This window comes from Festucalex cinctus, chromosome 1, assembly GCF_051991245.1.
Source record: "Festucalex cinctus isolate MCC-2025b chromosome 1, RoL_Fcin_1.0, whole genome shotgun sequence".
In the NCBI taxonomy this organism is placed as follows: Eukaryota; Metazoa; Chordata; class Actinopteri; order Syngnathiformes; family Syngnathidae; genus Festucalex; species Festucalex cinctus.
The window spans coordinates 34,577,018-34,596,031 of NC_135411.1; the positions used below are offsets into that span (position 1 = coordinate 34,577,018).

Below are 19,014 nucleotides of genomic sequence, written 5' to 3' on the forward strand. Positions count from 1 at the left end.
TCTTCCCACCAGCCTCCGGCGGGACTACTGCGGCCTCTACCCATTCCTTCGCGGCCGTGGTCCCACATTTCCCTAGACTTCGTCACTGGCCTCCCTAGGTCAAGAGGGAATACAGTAGTTTTGACCGTGGTGGACCGGTTCTCCAAGCTTACACATTTCATAGCTCTCTCCAAACTGCCTTCATCCTGGGAGACAGCACAACTCCTCATCCGGCACGTGTTCAGGCTACATGGACTGCCGGTGGACTTGGTGTCTGACCGTGGGCCGCAGTTCATAGCCCAGGTCTGGAGAAAATTTTGTAAACTGTTGGGAGCCACAGCCAGCTTGTCATCGGGGTATCACCCACAGACTAACGGCCAAACAGAAAGGGCCAATCAGGACCTGGAAGCCGCCCTCCGGTGTGTCTGCCTGCACAACCCCGAATCCTGGTCCACGCATCTACCCTGGATTGAGTACGCCACCAACACCTTGCCGTCTTCAGCTACGGGACACTCACCTTTCAGGGCGGCCTACGGGTACCAACCACCCCTGTTCCCTTCACAGGAGGGCTCCATAGAACTCCCATCGGTCCAACACCATCTACGGCGGGCTCACAAGGTGTGGCGGGAGACCAGAGCGGCGTTGTCCCGCACGGCTGACCGCAACAAAGAGATTGCTGATCGCCGGCGGCGGCCAGAGCCGGCTTACCGACCTGGGGACAAGGTTTGGCTCTCCTCCCGGGACCTGCGACTGGCTGGTGGGGCTAAGAAATTGGGTCCACGCTTCATTGGACCGTTCGAGATTCTCGCCATGATTAACCCTGTGACTGCAAAGCTCCGACTGCCCTCCTCCCTCAAAGTGCATCCAGTGTTCCACGTCTCCCTCCTTAAGCCTGTGACCCCCAGCCCACTGAATCCTCCCGCTCCTGCTCCGCCTCCTCCCAGGTTGGTCGATGGGGACCCTGTCTACACGGTCAAAGAAATTTTGGACTCAAGGTGCAGGGGCCGGGGCTTCCAGTACCTGGTCGACTGGGAGGGCTATGGACCTGAAGAGCGCCAGTGGATCCCCCGCTCCTGGATCCTTGACCCGTCTCTGCTCGACACGTTCTACGCTGCGCATCCTGATAAACCAGGTGGTCCGCCAAGGGGCGTCCGTTGAGGGGGGGGTACTGTCATGGTTCGGTTCTCAGCCCTGTTGTGCCCTTGTGTGTGTGTTTTCAGTGCCAATTACGAGGGGGGCGTTTCCCAGCCCCACACCTGCATCAAGTTGGCAATCAAGACTTTAAAAGGACTCCTAGCAGCACTGCACGCTGTCGGATTATTATTTGCTCATCTTCGTGTCCAAGTGTTCTCCGCGTTTCCTTGTTGGTAAAGTTTTTTGAATCTGCCGTCGTCTTTAGTTTACTTATATTCACGTGTGTGTTTCCGCGTCGCCTTTTGTTGTTATTCTCGTGTGATTGATTCCGTGTACATTTCGTGTCGTCCTTGCCGGGTGCAAGTGATTTAAGTTTTTCTAGTCCTTGCTGTTAGCAAGTGTTTTTTGTTACGTTAGTTCTCCTTGCCGTTTGCAAGCGATTTTGGTTATGTCAGTTTTCCTTGCAGTTGCAAGCGCTTTTTGTTACATTCGTGTTCCCTGCCTTTTGCAGGAGTTTTGTGTTTTCCAATTCCTCCTTGCCTTTTGCAAGTGTCCTTTGTTACTGCCGTGTCCCTCGCCTGTGTGCAGGGGCACCGCTGAAAATTTCGTTGTCTTGCCTGCGCGCAAGCTTTGTGCTTTCGGTTTTTCCAAAAGAATAAATCGAGGTTGTTTTCCTCCTCCGAGCCTGCCTTTTTGGGATCTGTTCTTTATCGACTCGGTCGAGTCCTTACAAATAGACAGATAGACAAACAGACCAATCATCTAAGGACATCTGTAATAATCAATATGATTAGGTCAAGCTACTTAATTGGTTACTCCTTAGATTCCAGACTTTCCCTGAATGTGGTATTCACATTTCACATTTGGAACAACCCCTCAGTTGTGTTAGGAACACTATTATTTCTGATGGTCCCTGAAGGTAACATCTGACTGAATTAGATTTTTTTTTTTTTTTTTAATGGGCGCACTCAAACCATTTTGTGCTTGTTTATGAACGTGACTGTTAAATAAGCCAATCAAGAAAGTGTGGCGAAACTGTGCTATTATACTACATGCTTTTATTTTGAAGGTCTGACTTTTGATAATGTTGCATGAGTGTTGCACAGCATAAGGAAGTGTTATTGCTATGGGTTGTTAATAAGCACTTGCCTTGCCATCTGTTGAACCTTTTATACACAATTTACAAAGTGCTTCAAATGAACGTGCATCCATTGCAGGAAACTAATCTGAGTCACACATTTTTTTTGTACACGAACAGAAGAAAACAAAATAAAATCAAATCCAATCATACAAAAATTAGGGCAAACGAAAATTGAGGCTCCGCTCAATTGGCAATCATCACTCATATTGGGCCAATGCTATGGTTTCACAAAAACACTTGACTTGACTCGCAAGATGGCGAGACGAAATATTGCAGGAATTTTCATTCATGAACTTTTACGATTTGGACATGTTCCCGGAGGCACCACTTCCTGTCTGCTCACCTGTATGGCGTTCTCCTGCAGGTTGAGGTATCTGGTGTTGACGGAGATGCTGTCCGGCACGTCGTCCAGGCTCTGGCGGGTGCAGATGACGCGGCTGGCCTGGTTGGAGCAGGTGCAGTGGTCCGGGCACGAAGACGACGAGGACGATGTGACCACCACCACCAGCAGGAAGTACAGCAGCGCAAAGAGGAAGGGGGAAGAAGGGCCGGGAAGGCAGGTCAACGTGGCGTTGCGCATGGCAACTGGGTCATGACCCGGCGCTGCGATCCAAAGGTGCGGCCCACGTGTCCGGAAAAGCCTCGGGGGATCCCGCCGTGCTCCTTAATCCCAACGCGCCTCTCCTTAATCCCGCATCGCGCCTCTGCCGCCTTGGCGCCGCTGCCGATCTCTGCGCTTCTTCTCTCGCTTGCCGTGGGAACATAGAGCGACGCAGATAAGCAGATGTTATTCCCTTTCTGCCGACGCTCGTTTGGGGAGGACACAAAGCCGGGAGTCACTGAGGATAAACAACAAAGACAAGAAGGGAATTTACATATTTTAGGGAGGATAAATACAAAAAAAATTAGCCGCAAACATCATTTTCACCAACAGACGCAATATTGGGTGGACATGATTACCACGTCAGGATACACATAAACGTCTCAAGAACCCAAGCCAGAAAATGAACAGGACATTTGGGTTTGAAATGTTCATTGTGGGCGAATCCTTTCAGATGTGCCTCCTGTAAAGCTAATAATAATAATAATAATAATAATAATAATAATAATAATAATAATAATAATAATAAAATAACTCCTGACACCTGTTTCACCAGTGTAACATGGAAAAGGGTGGACAGGATGCACCAAAAAGTCTCAAAGGTTCATGCCCAAACCTGAACAACAAGTCAGCCATTTTGATTTGAAGGAGTAATATTGAGAACATTCTTGGTATGCCTTTAGAAAGTTAGAGAACAGATTGACGTGATATTGGGTAAGTAAGTTAGCCTGTCAATGCATGAAAAAGACTCAAGGTCCCATGCCCGGAATTGAACAGCAAGTCTGATGTTTTAGTTTTAAGCAGCCATTTTAGACAAATTCTCTCGTTTTCACCAGACAGTTAAAAAAAAAAATGGCACCTGACACCAGCTTAACTGATGGATATAAAATTGAGTGGACAAATCAACCATAAAAGGGCGCACAAAAAAGTCTCAAGGACTCATGTCCGAAATGGAACTGGAAGTCAGCCATTTTTGTTTGAAGCAGCCCTTTCACACTCTGTCACAAATGCTGCAATGTTGGGTGGGGGGGAAAAAAATCAGGCCCTTACACCGGTTCCTCCAATTGATATGAAATTCATTGGAGGTACAGTATCTATCATAACAAGACAGATAAAAAAAAAAAAAAAAAAAAGTCTCAAGGACCAATTACCCATAGCCATTTTGGGCTTGTGCTTTGACAAATTTTGGAGGGAACATGCCCTGGTTGCAAGCTGTTATATAGCCAGACCCTGGTGCTAAACTGCCCACTTTTTTAGGGGTAACACACAGCGATGTAGATAAGCAGATGTTATTCCCTTTCTTCCCGATGCTTGTTTGGGGAACATGAAGCCCGGGAGTCACCAAAGAGGAACAACAAAGATGAAAAGAAGAACAACAATAACAAGCGGAAAAAGACAGCTTATCAAAGCCCTTTCCGTCAACACAATAAACGATGCAGACATTTAGAGCTTATCAGAGACAAAGATCTTTTAGAAATATTGTGTCAAAACAGACGTAATTGTTCTTGGCTGACTTCCACTAATGCCTTCCAATCCTAAAGTTGGACTCATTTGATTGAAAGAGGAAGGTTCATTTTCTTCAGGACCCTTTTTTCCTGGAAGTGGTGAAACATACGAATTGAATCGTGAAATGTAAAATAAACTGTAAAAAGTTTACCAAATGAAAATAAATTGAGCCATACTGAACTGAACAAAAGTGAACGGAAGTTAAACGATCCATGGCAAGCTGAAGAGGCCTGAAAAAAAAAATAACAGAAGTGAGCCAAAGTCAACAGAAACATTTAGAACAAACTGAATTGAACTGGGCACTATATAAATAAAGATAACTTGACTTGACTTGACTTGAACAGATTTAAACCAAAGTACAAAGGGAGCCAATTCTTACTGTTCCAAACTGAACTGAAACAGATTGTACCAAATTGAACTAATCCGATTTGAACTATAGTAAACCAAACTGAACTGATTCAAGATGAACAGAACCAAATAGGGCTAAATGAATTCAAAAACTGTACCAAATTGAACTGAACCAAACAGTATCCAACCAACCGGTAACAAATTGGAGTGAACCACAGTGAAGTAAACTGAGCAGAACTTAATAAAACTGAACTCAACAGAACTGTATGTATGGAATGTATGCATTTAATTGAACACAACTGAACAAAATAGAACTGAGGTGACCCAAACTCAAGTGAACTAGCTGCCCAGAAATGAACAGAACCGAACCAACGTGAACCACGCTACAGGACGATACAGAAATAAACAGAACACAACTGAACCAAACAGAAGAAAAAATGGATTATACTGTACTGAATTGAAGAGAAAAACTGAACAAACCCTAAATGAACTGAATTTAAAAACCAAAACAAAGCTGTGGCAAACGGAACAGAACCAAGTGAATCAAGGTGAACCATATGGGACTGCAGTGAACAGAACTGAATCAAACTAAGCAGAACGGATTTAATCGGAACATATTTGAACCAAACCAAACTGAAGCACATTTGCTAATAACAAACAGATTTCCAATGAAAACAAAATCTCTCCTTTCTTAATCATGTCATCCTTCCCAGCCTTAAGCAACAACAGTGCCAAAAAAACACACAAAAAACTTCAAGCATACAAGGAAGCTAAAATGCTCATTCCTAGCCTCGGGGCAGACACTAGCCTGCCTGCCGCAGTCTGCGTTACAGCATAGCTAACAGCGTTAGCATGCTGGGTGGAAATGCAGGAAGATGGCCCAGGCAACAGGCACCGACATGTTTTATCTTACTTTTTTTTTTTTTTTTTAAATTATCGACGACGACTTTAATAATGCTACTTTGACAGGTGAGGAAGGAGCGAGGGATTTTTCATCTGATGGATGGAGGAGAAGGACGAGGTGGAAGAAGAGGGAATTATCAATGGTGTAATGGATGAATACTGAGCAGCTGCAGAGGAGGAAGACGAGGGGTGGGGGGGGGACATGAAGCGGGAGTGAAAGGATGATGAGGGATAAAGAGATGGTATAAATAGAGAGAGAGACAGATTAAAAAGAGAAAGAGGAGAAGAATTCTGAATATTAATAAGAAGGAGGGGGGGCTACAATGAGAAAGTGAGAAATTCTTGTTCCAGAGAGGGTGACAGGCAAAGGCGGTTCGAGGGAGCTTTAGTGTGATCAATAATCATTTTTAATGAAATGTTCCGATCAGTATTCTTCTCACTGTTCGGCAATGCTAAAAAGGCAATACTAACCTATTGTAGGGTACTGGTATAGCATTGAATTGATACTACTCCTGTGACACGTTTGATCATCTCCGAGTACTGTCAACATTCAAATTTCTATATCAACATACACATTTTCAGGTATTGATTGATACATGTTTTCAGGTATCAATATGGCGGCTAGGCGTCATTATAGTACGTGCGTGCAGTTGAACACTTAATGACATGTTGGACATGTACGGTACATATCAACACTTGAGGTGGGATCGTTATTTCAATATATAGGGTAGGTAAAGTATTTAATAAATACTTTGACTACCCTATATACAGTATTTCAATTCATACCCAATGTCAGATATCAATACTGTCCCTGTGCGGCATCTAAGGCCTTTTCACATCAGGGCAAGTTTTGAAATTTTCATTATAGTTATTTTTTATTTACTTTTGATTTTTTTTATTCAATTAGTTGTAATTAGTTTTTAGAGCAAGTTTGTTAGCTTTTATTTATGTTTAAAAATGCCTCATTTAGGTTTTTATTAGTTTTTTTTTTTTTTTTTTTTTTTTATATTTAGTATTCCTCAAGTGCAGGATAAAAAAAAAAGTCACTAAGTTTTGTGTAATAGAATACAGTTCTCAAACAATTGGGTCGACCTTCCTTCTTCCGTACAGCAATAACAAAATAAATACCCTGAAAGCTCGTGGATGATATTAATTGACAAAGACAAAACCAAAGGACATTTAATTGCTGCATATGGTTAGTTTTATAACCATAAGAAGTAGTTTCGGTTAGTTTTCTTTTTCTTAAAGCATTTTTGTTTGAAATGCACGATAATATTGGTGGCGAATAATTATCGGCAATTATCAACCAATTTGACGTCATACAGATAAACCAGATAATAAAGAAATCCGCCGGTAATAATAGACATGCCACACTGGTCCATCTGTTGTGGTTGTTGTTGGCTAACGTTGTGCCCAAATCCTCAACCCCTCCCCTCTCCTATGATAGTGTCGCATATTTGTGACATCATAATGCGCAATCTCATGTTGACAGAAGATGCAACAGGCAATCGACTCGCCAGTGTGGGCTTTCTTTACTGTATCTCCCCAAAATGTTTCCCCCACATTTTTTGTTGCATTTTTAAAACCCGTAGGCAGTATTGTGACCCGTTTTGGGCTTTTTGGTGGTTCTGACCAAGTGATTTCAAAATAAGATACTGCCTACGGGCTACAACATGGCTGTTTTGTATTGGCAAACTCAAAATCAGTTACTGGTTGTGTTTGAAGCAGAGATATCAATACAATTCAGCTTCATGCTGCTTTACACAATCTTTCAATGTATTTGTACATGTTAGACTTATAGTAGGACTCAAAAGTATATTTGTATTCAAGTTCATTTTGCAAACAATTATCGGCTAATCGGTTATCGACATCGGCACTTTCGGAATTATTGGTTTATCGTATCGGTTGAAAATAGCATTATAGTGCATCCCTAATTTTTGTTTTTTATTTTATTTCGTTAACAGAAATGGTATTCCAATTTTAGTTTGTGTCACTTTGCTAGTTTTCATTAACCATAATAATCTGCTGCGAAGTACAGCATTGATAAACCAACATTACGCATCATTACTAAAGCTACGCGACATTCAAGTATTTTTAGGCATGACAAGTTTGACAATCTCCACGCATTGTCAACATAAAAAATATTGGTTATCATAATTTCAACATACCATCAATATCGATATAGTAATTAATATGAATATGCAACATTCAAGTATGCGAACTTAACGACAAGGTTGGCGTTCTCAATGTACTGTCAACACAAAGGCTAGGATAAAATATAATTTTGATAATCCAAGGTAATGTTCAAGTCATTATCAAGACATTAATACTTTAGCCATTTGACATTTAAGTATCTGATTAAACTGCACTTAATGTAATCTGAGTATTCTCCTATTACGAGATATGGTAATGATGCAATATCAATACAGACAATCAGTACATAGTGTAAAGTATAAGCAGGTATGAATGCTGTTGCTGTGCAGTGTTTGTTCTGTCTAATGTTTTGTCCCTGCTGGAGGACTTGTAAGCATCAAGTTGCTGCTGCTCTCATCATCAAGCATTGTCACGGACCCCACCCCATCCACTCACCACCACTACCTGTCACCCTCCAGCCATGAATAAATACATATATCTGAGACCACCAGAACCCAAAGCCCCCCCATGGAGTCCAACGGCTGCCGAGTAGACGCCGCAGTGACCTCGCACTTAGACGAGACATTAACCCGCTACCATGTCACGCATTAGCCCTTTGACACAAACACGCACACGCATACATGCCGCGCGCGCACACACACGCACATAGAGCGTAGCTTCCTCTCCCAGCTTTGCTCCAGCTCGCTCTCGCTGTGCATTCAAATGTTCGCCAACAGTTACCATGGTAACCCTATTCAGCCTCCATCCAGCTGTATCCCACTGCCGCTCCCCCCGACTTAACTCCCCCCCGCTCATTAGTAGCCCAAACACAGGCTTGTACAAACGACACGAACTGAACATCATCGCACCGCCGCCGCGACCACAGATGACAATGTAGTCGTACAAAGACAACAATGAGACGTCGTTACAAGTGGTAGTGGGTTGTTTATATGGGGGCCAAAATTGTAGGGGGCAGCAAGCTAACGTCACCATATTGCTTTATACAATACGCCGCACATTACGCCACCGCTACTGTTTGCGACACCACCGTAGCTAACTACGTCGCTGCTGTTGCTAGCAATAACACCACAACTAGCTACGTTGCGACTGTTAGCGACACCACTGCAGCTAACAGCGTCACCGCAACTAGATAGTTTTTTTTTCCTTCTGAGAACTCAGTATTATTTATTCGGCAGCCTTCCCGTGTCAACATGTCATCAGGCTATCCATCCATCCAGTTATCTATCGTCGGTCTCTTTTTTTCCGTGCGTGTGTGTGCGTGCGTGCCTGTGAGTTTGTTTCTCTTTAATTCACCTGAAACCTCTTATAAATCCAAGATCCTTCACCTTAACCAGATACTTCCCACCAGAGTTGTGAAGTTGTCAGGAGACAAGAGGAAGGATCAAAGGAAATAAAGAGGAAGCAAAGTGAAATCCAACACCAACCAGACACCACCTACCACCCACAGCTACAAATCTAGACTCTTTCACCAACCCCTGATACATGTGAATTCCAACAGATTAGGGAGACATCAAGAGACCAGAGGAAAGACTAAAGGAAGGAAGGAAGGAAGGAAGGAAGGAAGGAAGGAAGGAAGGAAGGAAGGAAGGAAGGAAGGAAGGAAGTGGAGATGAAGCAGAGTGAGATCCACAAACACCATCCTCCACTGATTCAGCGACCAGTGGGAGAAGCAAATTCTTTTTGAGTTTCAGTAAATGCTGGTGTGGTGGTTCTGGCATGCATGAGGAAGAGCCGTCGACCTCAGCCTGACAAGGCAAGCACAGCCCCCCTGGGCTCCCAATGCCACGGCAGCACCAGGGTACAACCCTCACAGGCACCGCAGGGGCCACCGGCTGGAGAACCAACCCAGTTTTTATTTTTCTGCAAAATTGTAGTGTCTAAAGTTTTTAATTTTGAAAATCTGGACACCCTATATTACGCCAGTGCTGCTGGCAACATCAACGCAGCTAACTATGCTAGCGTCGCTTTACTGAGGGCACCACGGCCGCCAAGCTGTACCGCCGCTACCTACACAGCCGTCACGCTGCACCATAACAGTGCCTCAAAAAATGGAATAAAAACTTAAAACTAATGGCTTCAAGGGGCTTTATAATACAGAGCGTGCAGAGAACCATTGTGAATAATCCGTGTATCATTCGTTCAGTTGTTTTTCCAAACAAAACGGGAAGTACAAAAACAAAAAATGACTTGGTTTCTCAATATTCGTTCCAAAAACGAAAATGAAGAAAATGCAGTATGACTCGTTTGCCGATTTTGTGCAAATATGGAAAATGGACAACGGGCAATTTGGGATGTTTCATCCAGTTTGGATATTTTCACTTGATGCAATTGTGTTTCCCGGAAGCGATTTTTTTGGTTGTTTTATCTGACTCGTGGCTTGAATTTGACGGTGGTTATGTGTTCTGGCTTCGAAATTACCCTCTTACCCCCGCTGAAGAGCACATAATCACCCATGTTTTTCTTCATTTTCGTTTTTGGAACGAATAATGAGAAAGAAAAAATCTTTTTTTTGTTATTGTACTTTCCGTTTTGTTTGGAAAATCACTGAACAAATGATACACGGATTGTGAATCTCAACTATGTGGTGATTAGTGTTTGTACAATGTGGGTCGCTGACCCACTTGGCCCAGGATGCCAACAGACTGTCAAGACATGAAAAATAATACTAAAAATGATTGCATGGATTTAAAACAAAATGATTTATTTGGTGTTTGTTGGAGCGTTTGAGGACATCATGTTAAACTGTGACATTTAGCATGCATCCAGTGAGTGCATGACAGTGGATTTGATGTTTGTGTGTTGTGAGCGGGGAAATGTAGGCACTTCACTTCCCGTTATTCCCAACACGGCCCCTGGCCTACAGACATTCTGCTCAGTAGCATTTTCTCTCTCACTCTCTCTCTCTCTCTCTTTCTCTTTTTCTTAAATCTCAGTGAAATATTCCAGACATTGTGCGCATGCCTTAGTGCGTTTAGTGTGCAGGCCGTAATGCACGCTGACATATTTCATATCTTTGGACGCATGGCAGGAATACCTAATCGCACACAAGCTAAATGTTTAATGGCCAATGTGTCGGCTGGAAGAGGTTAGAAGATGTCTGCACGTGTTTGATCCCGGGCCGCGTCCCGGCTTGAGTATTTGACTTTCTAAAGAGCAAATGCACCTCTAAAATAGAGATTACATGGCGCTACATTACCATTTGCATCGTAATTGGAGTCAGTCGTATTCGACTTGCAGTCAACTGTGTCACGCTGTAATCGGAGTGAATTGCATCGTAATTGAGGTGAATCATTTGTACCGTTTCATATTGCATTGGGAGGAGCTTTCTTCATAGAAAGTATGTTATCGTAGCGGTGTATCAAGATTGTGTTCACACATACAGTCATGCAGTCCTTCCCACACATTTCTAGATGAACGTGCATAGATGTGAAATGTCCAATGTGAAAAATGTTGATGCCACGCCGGAAAAATGATGATGAAGCGGCGCGACGACACCGACTGACTTTGACGCTTTGTACACTGGACGTGTGAATCACCGGAAAGAACCACGGCGACACAGCCACTGCGCTCGTCGAAACGCTTTACGGGTTAAGCGTTTGTATTTTTTTTTTCCTTCTTCTTCTTTGCCACGTCCAGTCGAGCGTGAACGAGGACCTAAATCCGTCAGCTGCGCTCGGATAAGGCGTGAATACCTGGATGGTCCCCCGGGAAGCGACATGCGGCAAGGCGCTATGCCAAGGCAGTGGTGATAGAAAAGATTAGACAGAAATGACTTCAACCGAACACCAGCCCTTGCAACACGTACATGGCCACCAAACTGTACATTTTGGAGTTACGTGACAATTTTGCTACAAAGCCAAAAAAGGGGAGCAGTGGCAGGGTAGTGAGTCAGTATTTTGTTATGGTGTAGCTAGCGGGAAGGAGTCGGCTGGCCAATTCAGTTGTCTCCTTGCGCGCTAGCTAGTAGCGTAGCTAGCAATGGATACTGTAGCTAGCTCTGGAGTGGCAGTCGGGTATCAATAGGCACGAGTGCTACACTTCTGTGTGTCCTTATATAGCCTTAGCGCAGCTAGCTTCCGTTTGCAGCATTTAACAAGAAAAAATACCGAGTGACAACGCAGATTGTGACGTTAGCTTAAACTAGACTCAGTTGTTGTACACTTGTCTTGTGTTCAGTCTACGACACATTAGCAGTCATAATCTGTGACGCACTACAAGTCTCCATTAAGGGTGAGTACAGAGCCACTTCCTCTGTGTGTGTGTGAGCATGTGGTGAATCAATGGTGATATTGATTAAAACGGCGTGATGGAATCCATCATGTCAGCGCGAGTGCGCCGCTAAACGCATTTTAATAAAACGTCAATGGATGGAGTGGATGGATTCAATCAGCGGCTGGCAGCTATGCCACAATGTGCCACATATTGTGACATAATGTCATAGATTGTGACATATTGAGTAGTATTGTGATATACTACCATGGGTTGCGGCTTGGCTCATAATGAAAGAGAATCTTATCGTAATTGCAGAGAGCCATATTGTAGTTGGAGTGAATTCTGTTTTAGTGCACTATAAGTTTAAGTGAATTGAAAGTAAAGTTGGAGTGAATAATATGGTAATTAAAGAGAAATACACCGTAATTGGAGTGAACTGTTCGAGTGAATTATATTGTAATCATCGAAACACACACCATAGTTGGATTATATTAAATTGTATTGTAACTGGACTAAATCATGCCATAATTATGGAGAAACGCACTGTAAATAGATTTGAATCGAAACACATTGTAATTAGACTGAATTACACCATAATTATAAAGAACTGCACTATAATTGTAGTAAATCAATCATACTGCAATTGGAGTGAATCATGTTACAATTATAGTGATATACACTGGAATTGGAGTGAAATGAAACACCTTGTAATTGGAGTGAATTACATCATAATTATACACAAATGCACTGTAATGGAGTGAATCATTGCGATAGGCATCGTAACTGAAGTGAATCAAATCTCACTGTAACTGGATTCAAATATATTGCATTATCGAAAAATGCACTGTAATTGGAGTGAGTTGCCGTAAAACCTATAGCACTATAATTCGTGAATTGTAAAGCTCTGCACAACACTTGAAGAGACTCATAGCATTCTCATGGTAAATTGTAGTGAATCACATTGAAAGTGAAATGGATCATATCCAAATTGAAATGAATCACATAAGAATTGAGTGAAGAATATCACATCCTATCACATCATTGGTATGAATCGAATCATTTTACATCGTAGGTGGAGTGAATTGTAGTGTAGTAGAAGTAAATCGTATCATATTCATCATGATCGGAGTGAACCCGACCATAACGCCACATATTGTGACATATTGTGACATATCGTGCCCGATTGAGCGGAACGGCGTCCGCTCAAGTCCGATTCCGTCTCGCTGTCCCCTTCGGGCGGCGTTCAGGACTCGCCTCGCGTCGCACGCCATATCCACCGCGCCGTCTTTTCTCAGGCTCGCCGGATCGTTATTGACAAGCTGAAATGTCGAAACGAGGTGCCCTCAAGGAGTTTGCTTTATCCGTGAACTGGAAAATAATTAATCAAAGATGGGTTGTTAATCATTTTGATTGATATTACGTGGCAGAAAAGTGGTCTGACGCCGAGAGGTTCACAAATGTCAACATGAACCGACTTGGTTGAATTTAAGACGATAGGCTCAAATTATGTGCTGCAATTGGAATCCGATATGACACTTCAATTCAATTCCGATAAGATCCAATTACAGTGTGACAATTCAATTTACAGTACTCCAATTAGGATACGAGACTCTGACAAAATGACGTGACCATTACGATCAATCCATTTTTATTCCAAATTATATATGAATATGAATTGCAAAACAACTCCCAACAACGTATAAATACGTTCTATTTTAATTATTACCATGCTCCCAAAGATGTATTTATACGTTTTGGCTTTGATGCAGCCTCTGAACTGAAGAGAATGCTTAAAGCAATGGTAGTTATTACAAAAACGGCCAGCAGATGGTAGCAGAGTATAAGAGATCAAAAAACTCTTTTCCCCGTAGTTTTAAACAGATTTGTAAATAATGATGAAACTTAACCATATTTTAATGCTAATTGATGCAAAATGGAAAAAGATAGAAGTATACTTTTTTTTTTCCTGATGAAAGAAGAGGCTTTAATCTTTCTTTTGGTCGATTCCATGTTTTTATAGCAATAGGACACAATATTCTATGGGCCTTGCAAAATCAGTCAAAATCCAGTAAAATAGCGAAAATGTCCTGGGAGTGAATGAGTTAACAATCGGACACTCAAATTACGACAGCAAACACTCCAAATAAAATATGAATTGATTACGGTAGCTCAATGATGCGATACAATTCACTGCACAAATTATATGATACATGTCAATTACAATTCACCCATTTCCTTTACCGCTTACTCCTCACAAAGGTCGCGGAGGCTGCTGGAGCCTATCCCAGCTCGCTTCGGACAGTAGGCGGGGTACACCCTGAACTGGTTGCCAGCCAATCCAGGGCCCAAGTACAATTCAAACCCTGAAATTATGATCTGATTCAATATGATTATGAGCCTAAATACTCAATTTACAAGCCAAAAACTCAAACTTTGATACAATATCCTCCAATGACACAATTCCGATACAATGAACTCCAATTGATTGATTTGATCCCATATACGATAATTCACTTGAATTGTGATATTGTTCACTCCAATTTAAATGTGATACAAATTGATTATGGTCGAGTCCAATCACAAAGTGTGCTACAGTTCATTCCAATTGCAAAAATGATACAGTGAAATTATGCTGCAACGTGTAGCACCACTATTTTGGGAGCTACAATTCCCCCACCACCTTTGGCTTTAGCCGTCCAAAACGGAACACGGTGGAACATCAGTCGGCCTCCTCGCGGGGCTCGTCTAGCGCAGCTCGCGCTGGTTGCGGGCACTTATAAACATTTCAAACCTTTGACTAACCGCCAGGCAGAGTTGACTTTGACCGGGGGCGGGGTTTGAAATATGAAAAAGGGGGGGCACAGACGCTCTGTTTTAGGGCAAGAACAAGAACAGAGGAGACAAAGAAAAGGGAAAAAAAGCAAAGTTGTCGGGCAAAGATGACGACAGAGGCGATGAAGAAAAAGAGGACAAGACAAAGAGACATGGTGAACAAGGACAGAGAACATGAAGCAGAAGACATGAAGATGACAAAGAACGCAGACTCAGAATAAAAGAAAAAAAGACATGAAAGACGATGAGGATAAAGATGAAGCAAACAAGGAGGACACAAATAGAAGACAAAGAATAGAAAAAAAGGAAGAGGAATTAAGTGATGAAATAGAGGGCAAAGATAAAGACGTAGATGACCGAGAACAAAAAAAAACGCTCAAATAAAATCCTTCGATTTAAAAACAAATAAGAACACAAAGTAAAACAATGAAAAGTATTTTTTTTTTTTTTTCTTTTTTTTTTTTTAAGAGCTCAGAATTGTTCATTCGGTAGTCTTACCGATTCAACGTCTTGTCATCATTGCTCTTTTCCTTTTTTTTTTTTTTTTTTTTTTTTTTGTGTGTGTGTATGTGTGCGTGCGTTTGCGTGCGTGCGTTTGCGTGCGTGCGTGCGTTTGCGTGTGTGCGTTTGCGTGTGTGCGTTTGCGTGCGTGCGTGTGCGTGCGTGCAAATATGTATAAATTTATACTCATTCATTCACCTAAAACCTTATAAATATCCCATTACCCTTCGCCTTAACCAGGTACTTCAGAATCTTGCCAGAGTCGTGAGATTTAAATGGTCAGGAGACCAGAGAAAAGGTCAGAAAAAAAAGAAATAAAGAGAAAAGAAAGGTAAATCAAAGTGACATCCAGCACCGACCAAACACTTCCTGCCTTCCCCATGATTACAAAATCAAAGTCTTACGCCAACCCCGGAAGCCTCTAAATTCCAGCAAATTTAGCGAGATCTCAAGAGCCCAGAGGAAAAACTAAAGAGAGGAAGGAGGGAAGGATCGATAAGGCAGAGTGAGATCAATAGAAGCCAGTACATCCAATCCATCAAAGTGAAGTCCAGCACCAACAAGACCCCTCCTGCGTGGTTACAAAACCGGAGTCTTATGCCAACCCCAGAAACCTCATACTTCTAATAAATTAAGATCTCAAGTGACCAGAGGAAAAACTAAAGAGAGGAAGGAGGGAAGGATAGATAAAGAAAAGTGAGAACCACAGACACCAGCACCAACTGATTCAAGGGGCTGTGGGAGGGAGAGGGTACTTCTGTTGAGTTTCAGTAGATGCTGGTGCGACGGATCTGGCATGCATAAGGACCACCACCAAAGAGAGAAGCCGTCAACCGCGGTCCAGCAAAGCGAGCCCCCCCCCCCCCCCCCCCCCGGAATCCCCAGGCCGCGGCAGCACCAAGGCCACCCCCAAGCCACCCGAGCGGACACCGGTCAGCGAGCCGACCCAGACACCCGGAACACCCCCGCCCCAGCCCCGGCCCACACCCCCGAGCCCAAGGCCGCAGAACGAGGCCCAGCGGGCCCCCACAGCGCCCCACCGGTCCCCAGCCCCCATCCCCCCACGACCCCCCCGCACCCCACCCAAACCCGCCATCCACCACGACCCAGGCCCCACCACCCCCGACCCCCAAACCCCCGAACACACCCCGACCCCCAGCACCCAACCCCCCACCCACCCATACCTCCACCCCCCCCCCAAACAAGCCGCCCCCCCCCCCCCCCCCCCGACGGCCGCCACCCCCCCCCCCCGCGAACCCGGCCCCCCGCGAGAACCCCCCACCCCCCCCCGGAAACCGGCACCGGGCAGCAGCGCAGAGAGGGAAGATGTGCCCACCCCACCTCCAGCCGCGCGAGATTTGCACCGCGGCGGGAGGGGGGAAGCAGAGGAGGAAGCACCAGGGGAGAAGGCGGGACACCAGAACACCGAGCCCGGTGGGGAGAGGCCCCGGTCGTCACGCCAGAGTACAAGTGACACCTAACCCTGTTACTGAGTCCGCCAGCTCGCCGACTGGCGAGCTCTACCCTTACACCGTGAATGTGGCCCCACCCAGTGTATATACAAGTGTGTGCGTGTGGTGCATTAAAATTGGGAGCAGGTGAGTCGGAGCAGAGGGAAAAAATTTCCCCTACTCCGACACACCCGTATCCCCCCCCAAAAAATGAATATGTATATGTGTGGTGCATTAAAAAAGGGAATGGAGGGACAAAGTGGTGGGGCAGGGACACAAATGGGGGGGACCACAGCGCTGCCAGGCACTGCAGTCCATCCCCTCTGATGGCTCCCCGCCCCAACTCACCCCTCCCCTTGGACGTGAGGTGCATTAAAATTGGAGGGGAGTTGAAGGGTGAAGACGGTGTTTCCACCCTTCCCCACCCCACCAAGAAATGTGTTGTGTGCCCTATGTGTATATTTACAAAGTGTATAGTGCAAGCTAGTGAAGTGAGTAAGAGGAGCGACCAGCGGGGCCTCACCCAACCCGGCGGGTGTAGGTGGCACGCCCGCCCCCCAGCACCCCCACCCCCTGCCGCCCCCCACCTCATCCACCCGGCACCACAATGGGCGGACAGCCAGCGCAGCAGGGCTACCGGACAGCCCACCAGCCACCGGGGCCCGCCCGGGGCACCAGGAGTTATACCGGAGCGGGGCAGGCCCCAAACCCTCGCCCGGCCCCCGGAGCCCGACGCCCGGGCCGGGGAGGGAGCCCCAGGCCCAGGGAGAGGGAGGGGGAAGTATTTTTTTAAAGCAATACAGTAAATAAAAAGTACAAGTAAAAATGTACGTGAATACTCGTCACATAGTGTCCATGATGAGCACAGAGAAGAAAATGAAGTCCACCACCAAAGCTTGTCCCCTTTTCTTGCTGTCTCCTTTTCCCAGAATCTCACCAAAATCCAAACAAAATTTGTCATGTGACGTTATTATTGTTAGGGATGCTATTTGCATATCCGCGCACCCAAACCCCCTCCAGGCCCAAACATCAATACCATTCACGCAAACGCACACGACACGCACGTGCCCTTTGCTCCCTCGTGTGTGCGTGTGTGATTATGGGTGTGTGTGTGTTTGAAGTTGCCGACGTCAAGAAGTGCAGCATTCTTTGTTGTTTTCCACATGAAATATTCAAAAGTTGCTGAAAAGGCGCACGCGGGCCTCCGGCGATCACGTGTCAAAAAAAAATACAATTTTTTTTTAAAAAAAGACATTCAAACAAACGGCGCCAGTTACAACTGCCTCAATGTCAAAGTCCATGTCGAAGGTCACCTACAAACAAGCGTGCTTTAAAAAATAAAAAATAAAAACAACACTCCAGTACTGTGCCAAGAACGCAGTAAGTAAACAAAGATGTCAATGACATGGAAGACGAGAAGATATCATTTTACACACAGCGTGTGCCTGCATTGGAATGCAGGACATACCACCTCATAAATATTCACACACTGTAGACACACATCATCTCCTGCATTAACATAAAAGACGCACGCTGGCGGAAAGAAACATCAGCAACTCAAAGCGTTTTTAAAAGGAAAAAAATTGAAAAAACGAAAGTAACAACCAAAATAAAAATTAAAAAAATTTAAAAAGTAAAATGCTCAAAAAAATTAAAAATATTTTCAAAATGTATAAAAAGGAAAAATAAAAAAATACAAGAAAAAAACCCGTAAAACAATTAAAATAAAATAACTATTTTTTCAAAGAATTAAAAAGTAAAAAAGAAGTGAAAATGAAAGTAAAATATTCAAATGTATTTTTAACTAAAATATTTAAAAGAAAAAGCAAAAAAAAAACACAAAAAGTAAGAATAAAACATCCATCCATGCATTTTCTTGACCGCTTATTCCTCACAAGGGTCGCGGGGGGTGCTGGAGCCTATTTCAGCTGGCTTTAGACAGTAGGCGGGGGACACCGTGAACTGGTTGCGAGCCAATTTGCAGGGCACACAAAGACGAACAACCATCCAACTCACAAGCACACCTAGGGACAATTAATTAACCTGCCATGCATGTCTTTGGAATGTGGGAGGAGACTGGAGTACCCGGAGAAGACCCACGCGGGCACGGGGAGAACATGCAAACTCCACCCAGGAAGGCCGGAGCCCGGACCCGAACCCGAGTCCTCAGCACTGGGAGGCGGACGTGCCAACTAGGGCTGTGAATCTTTGACTGTCTCACGATTCGATTTGATTACGATTTTTGGTTCTAC

The 19,014-nt window shown here is 44.2% G+C and overlaps 1 protein-coding gene across 5 annotated transcripts in view; it reads right to left on the reverse strand.

Annotated features, from left to right (window-relative positions):
* Positions 1–19,014, reverse strand: part of lrrc4ba (leucine rich repeat containing 4Ba) — a 47,745-nt gene that overhangs the window by 19,735 nt on the left and 8,996 nt on the right. For all 5 annotated transcript variants that reach the window (XR_013284920.1, XR_013284921.1, XR_013284918.1 and 2 more), the window contains exon 2: positions 2,598–3,093. Coding sequence is in view for 1 of the 5 variants with exons in the window: in XM_077531787.1 (XP_077387913.1) it covers positions 2,598–2,834 (237 nt within the window). In the remaining 4 variants the exon portion in view is untranslated. The remainder of the gene's footprint in view (positions 1–2,597; positions 3,094–19,014) is intronic.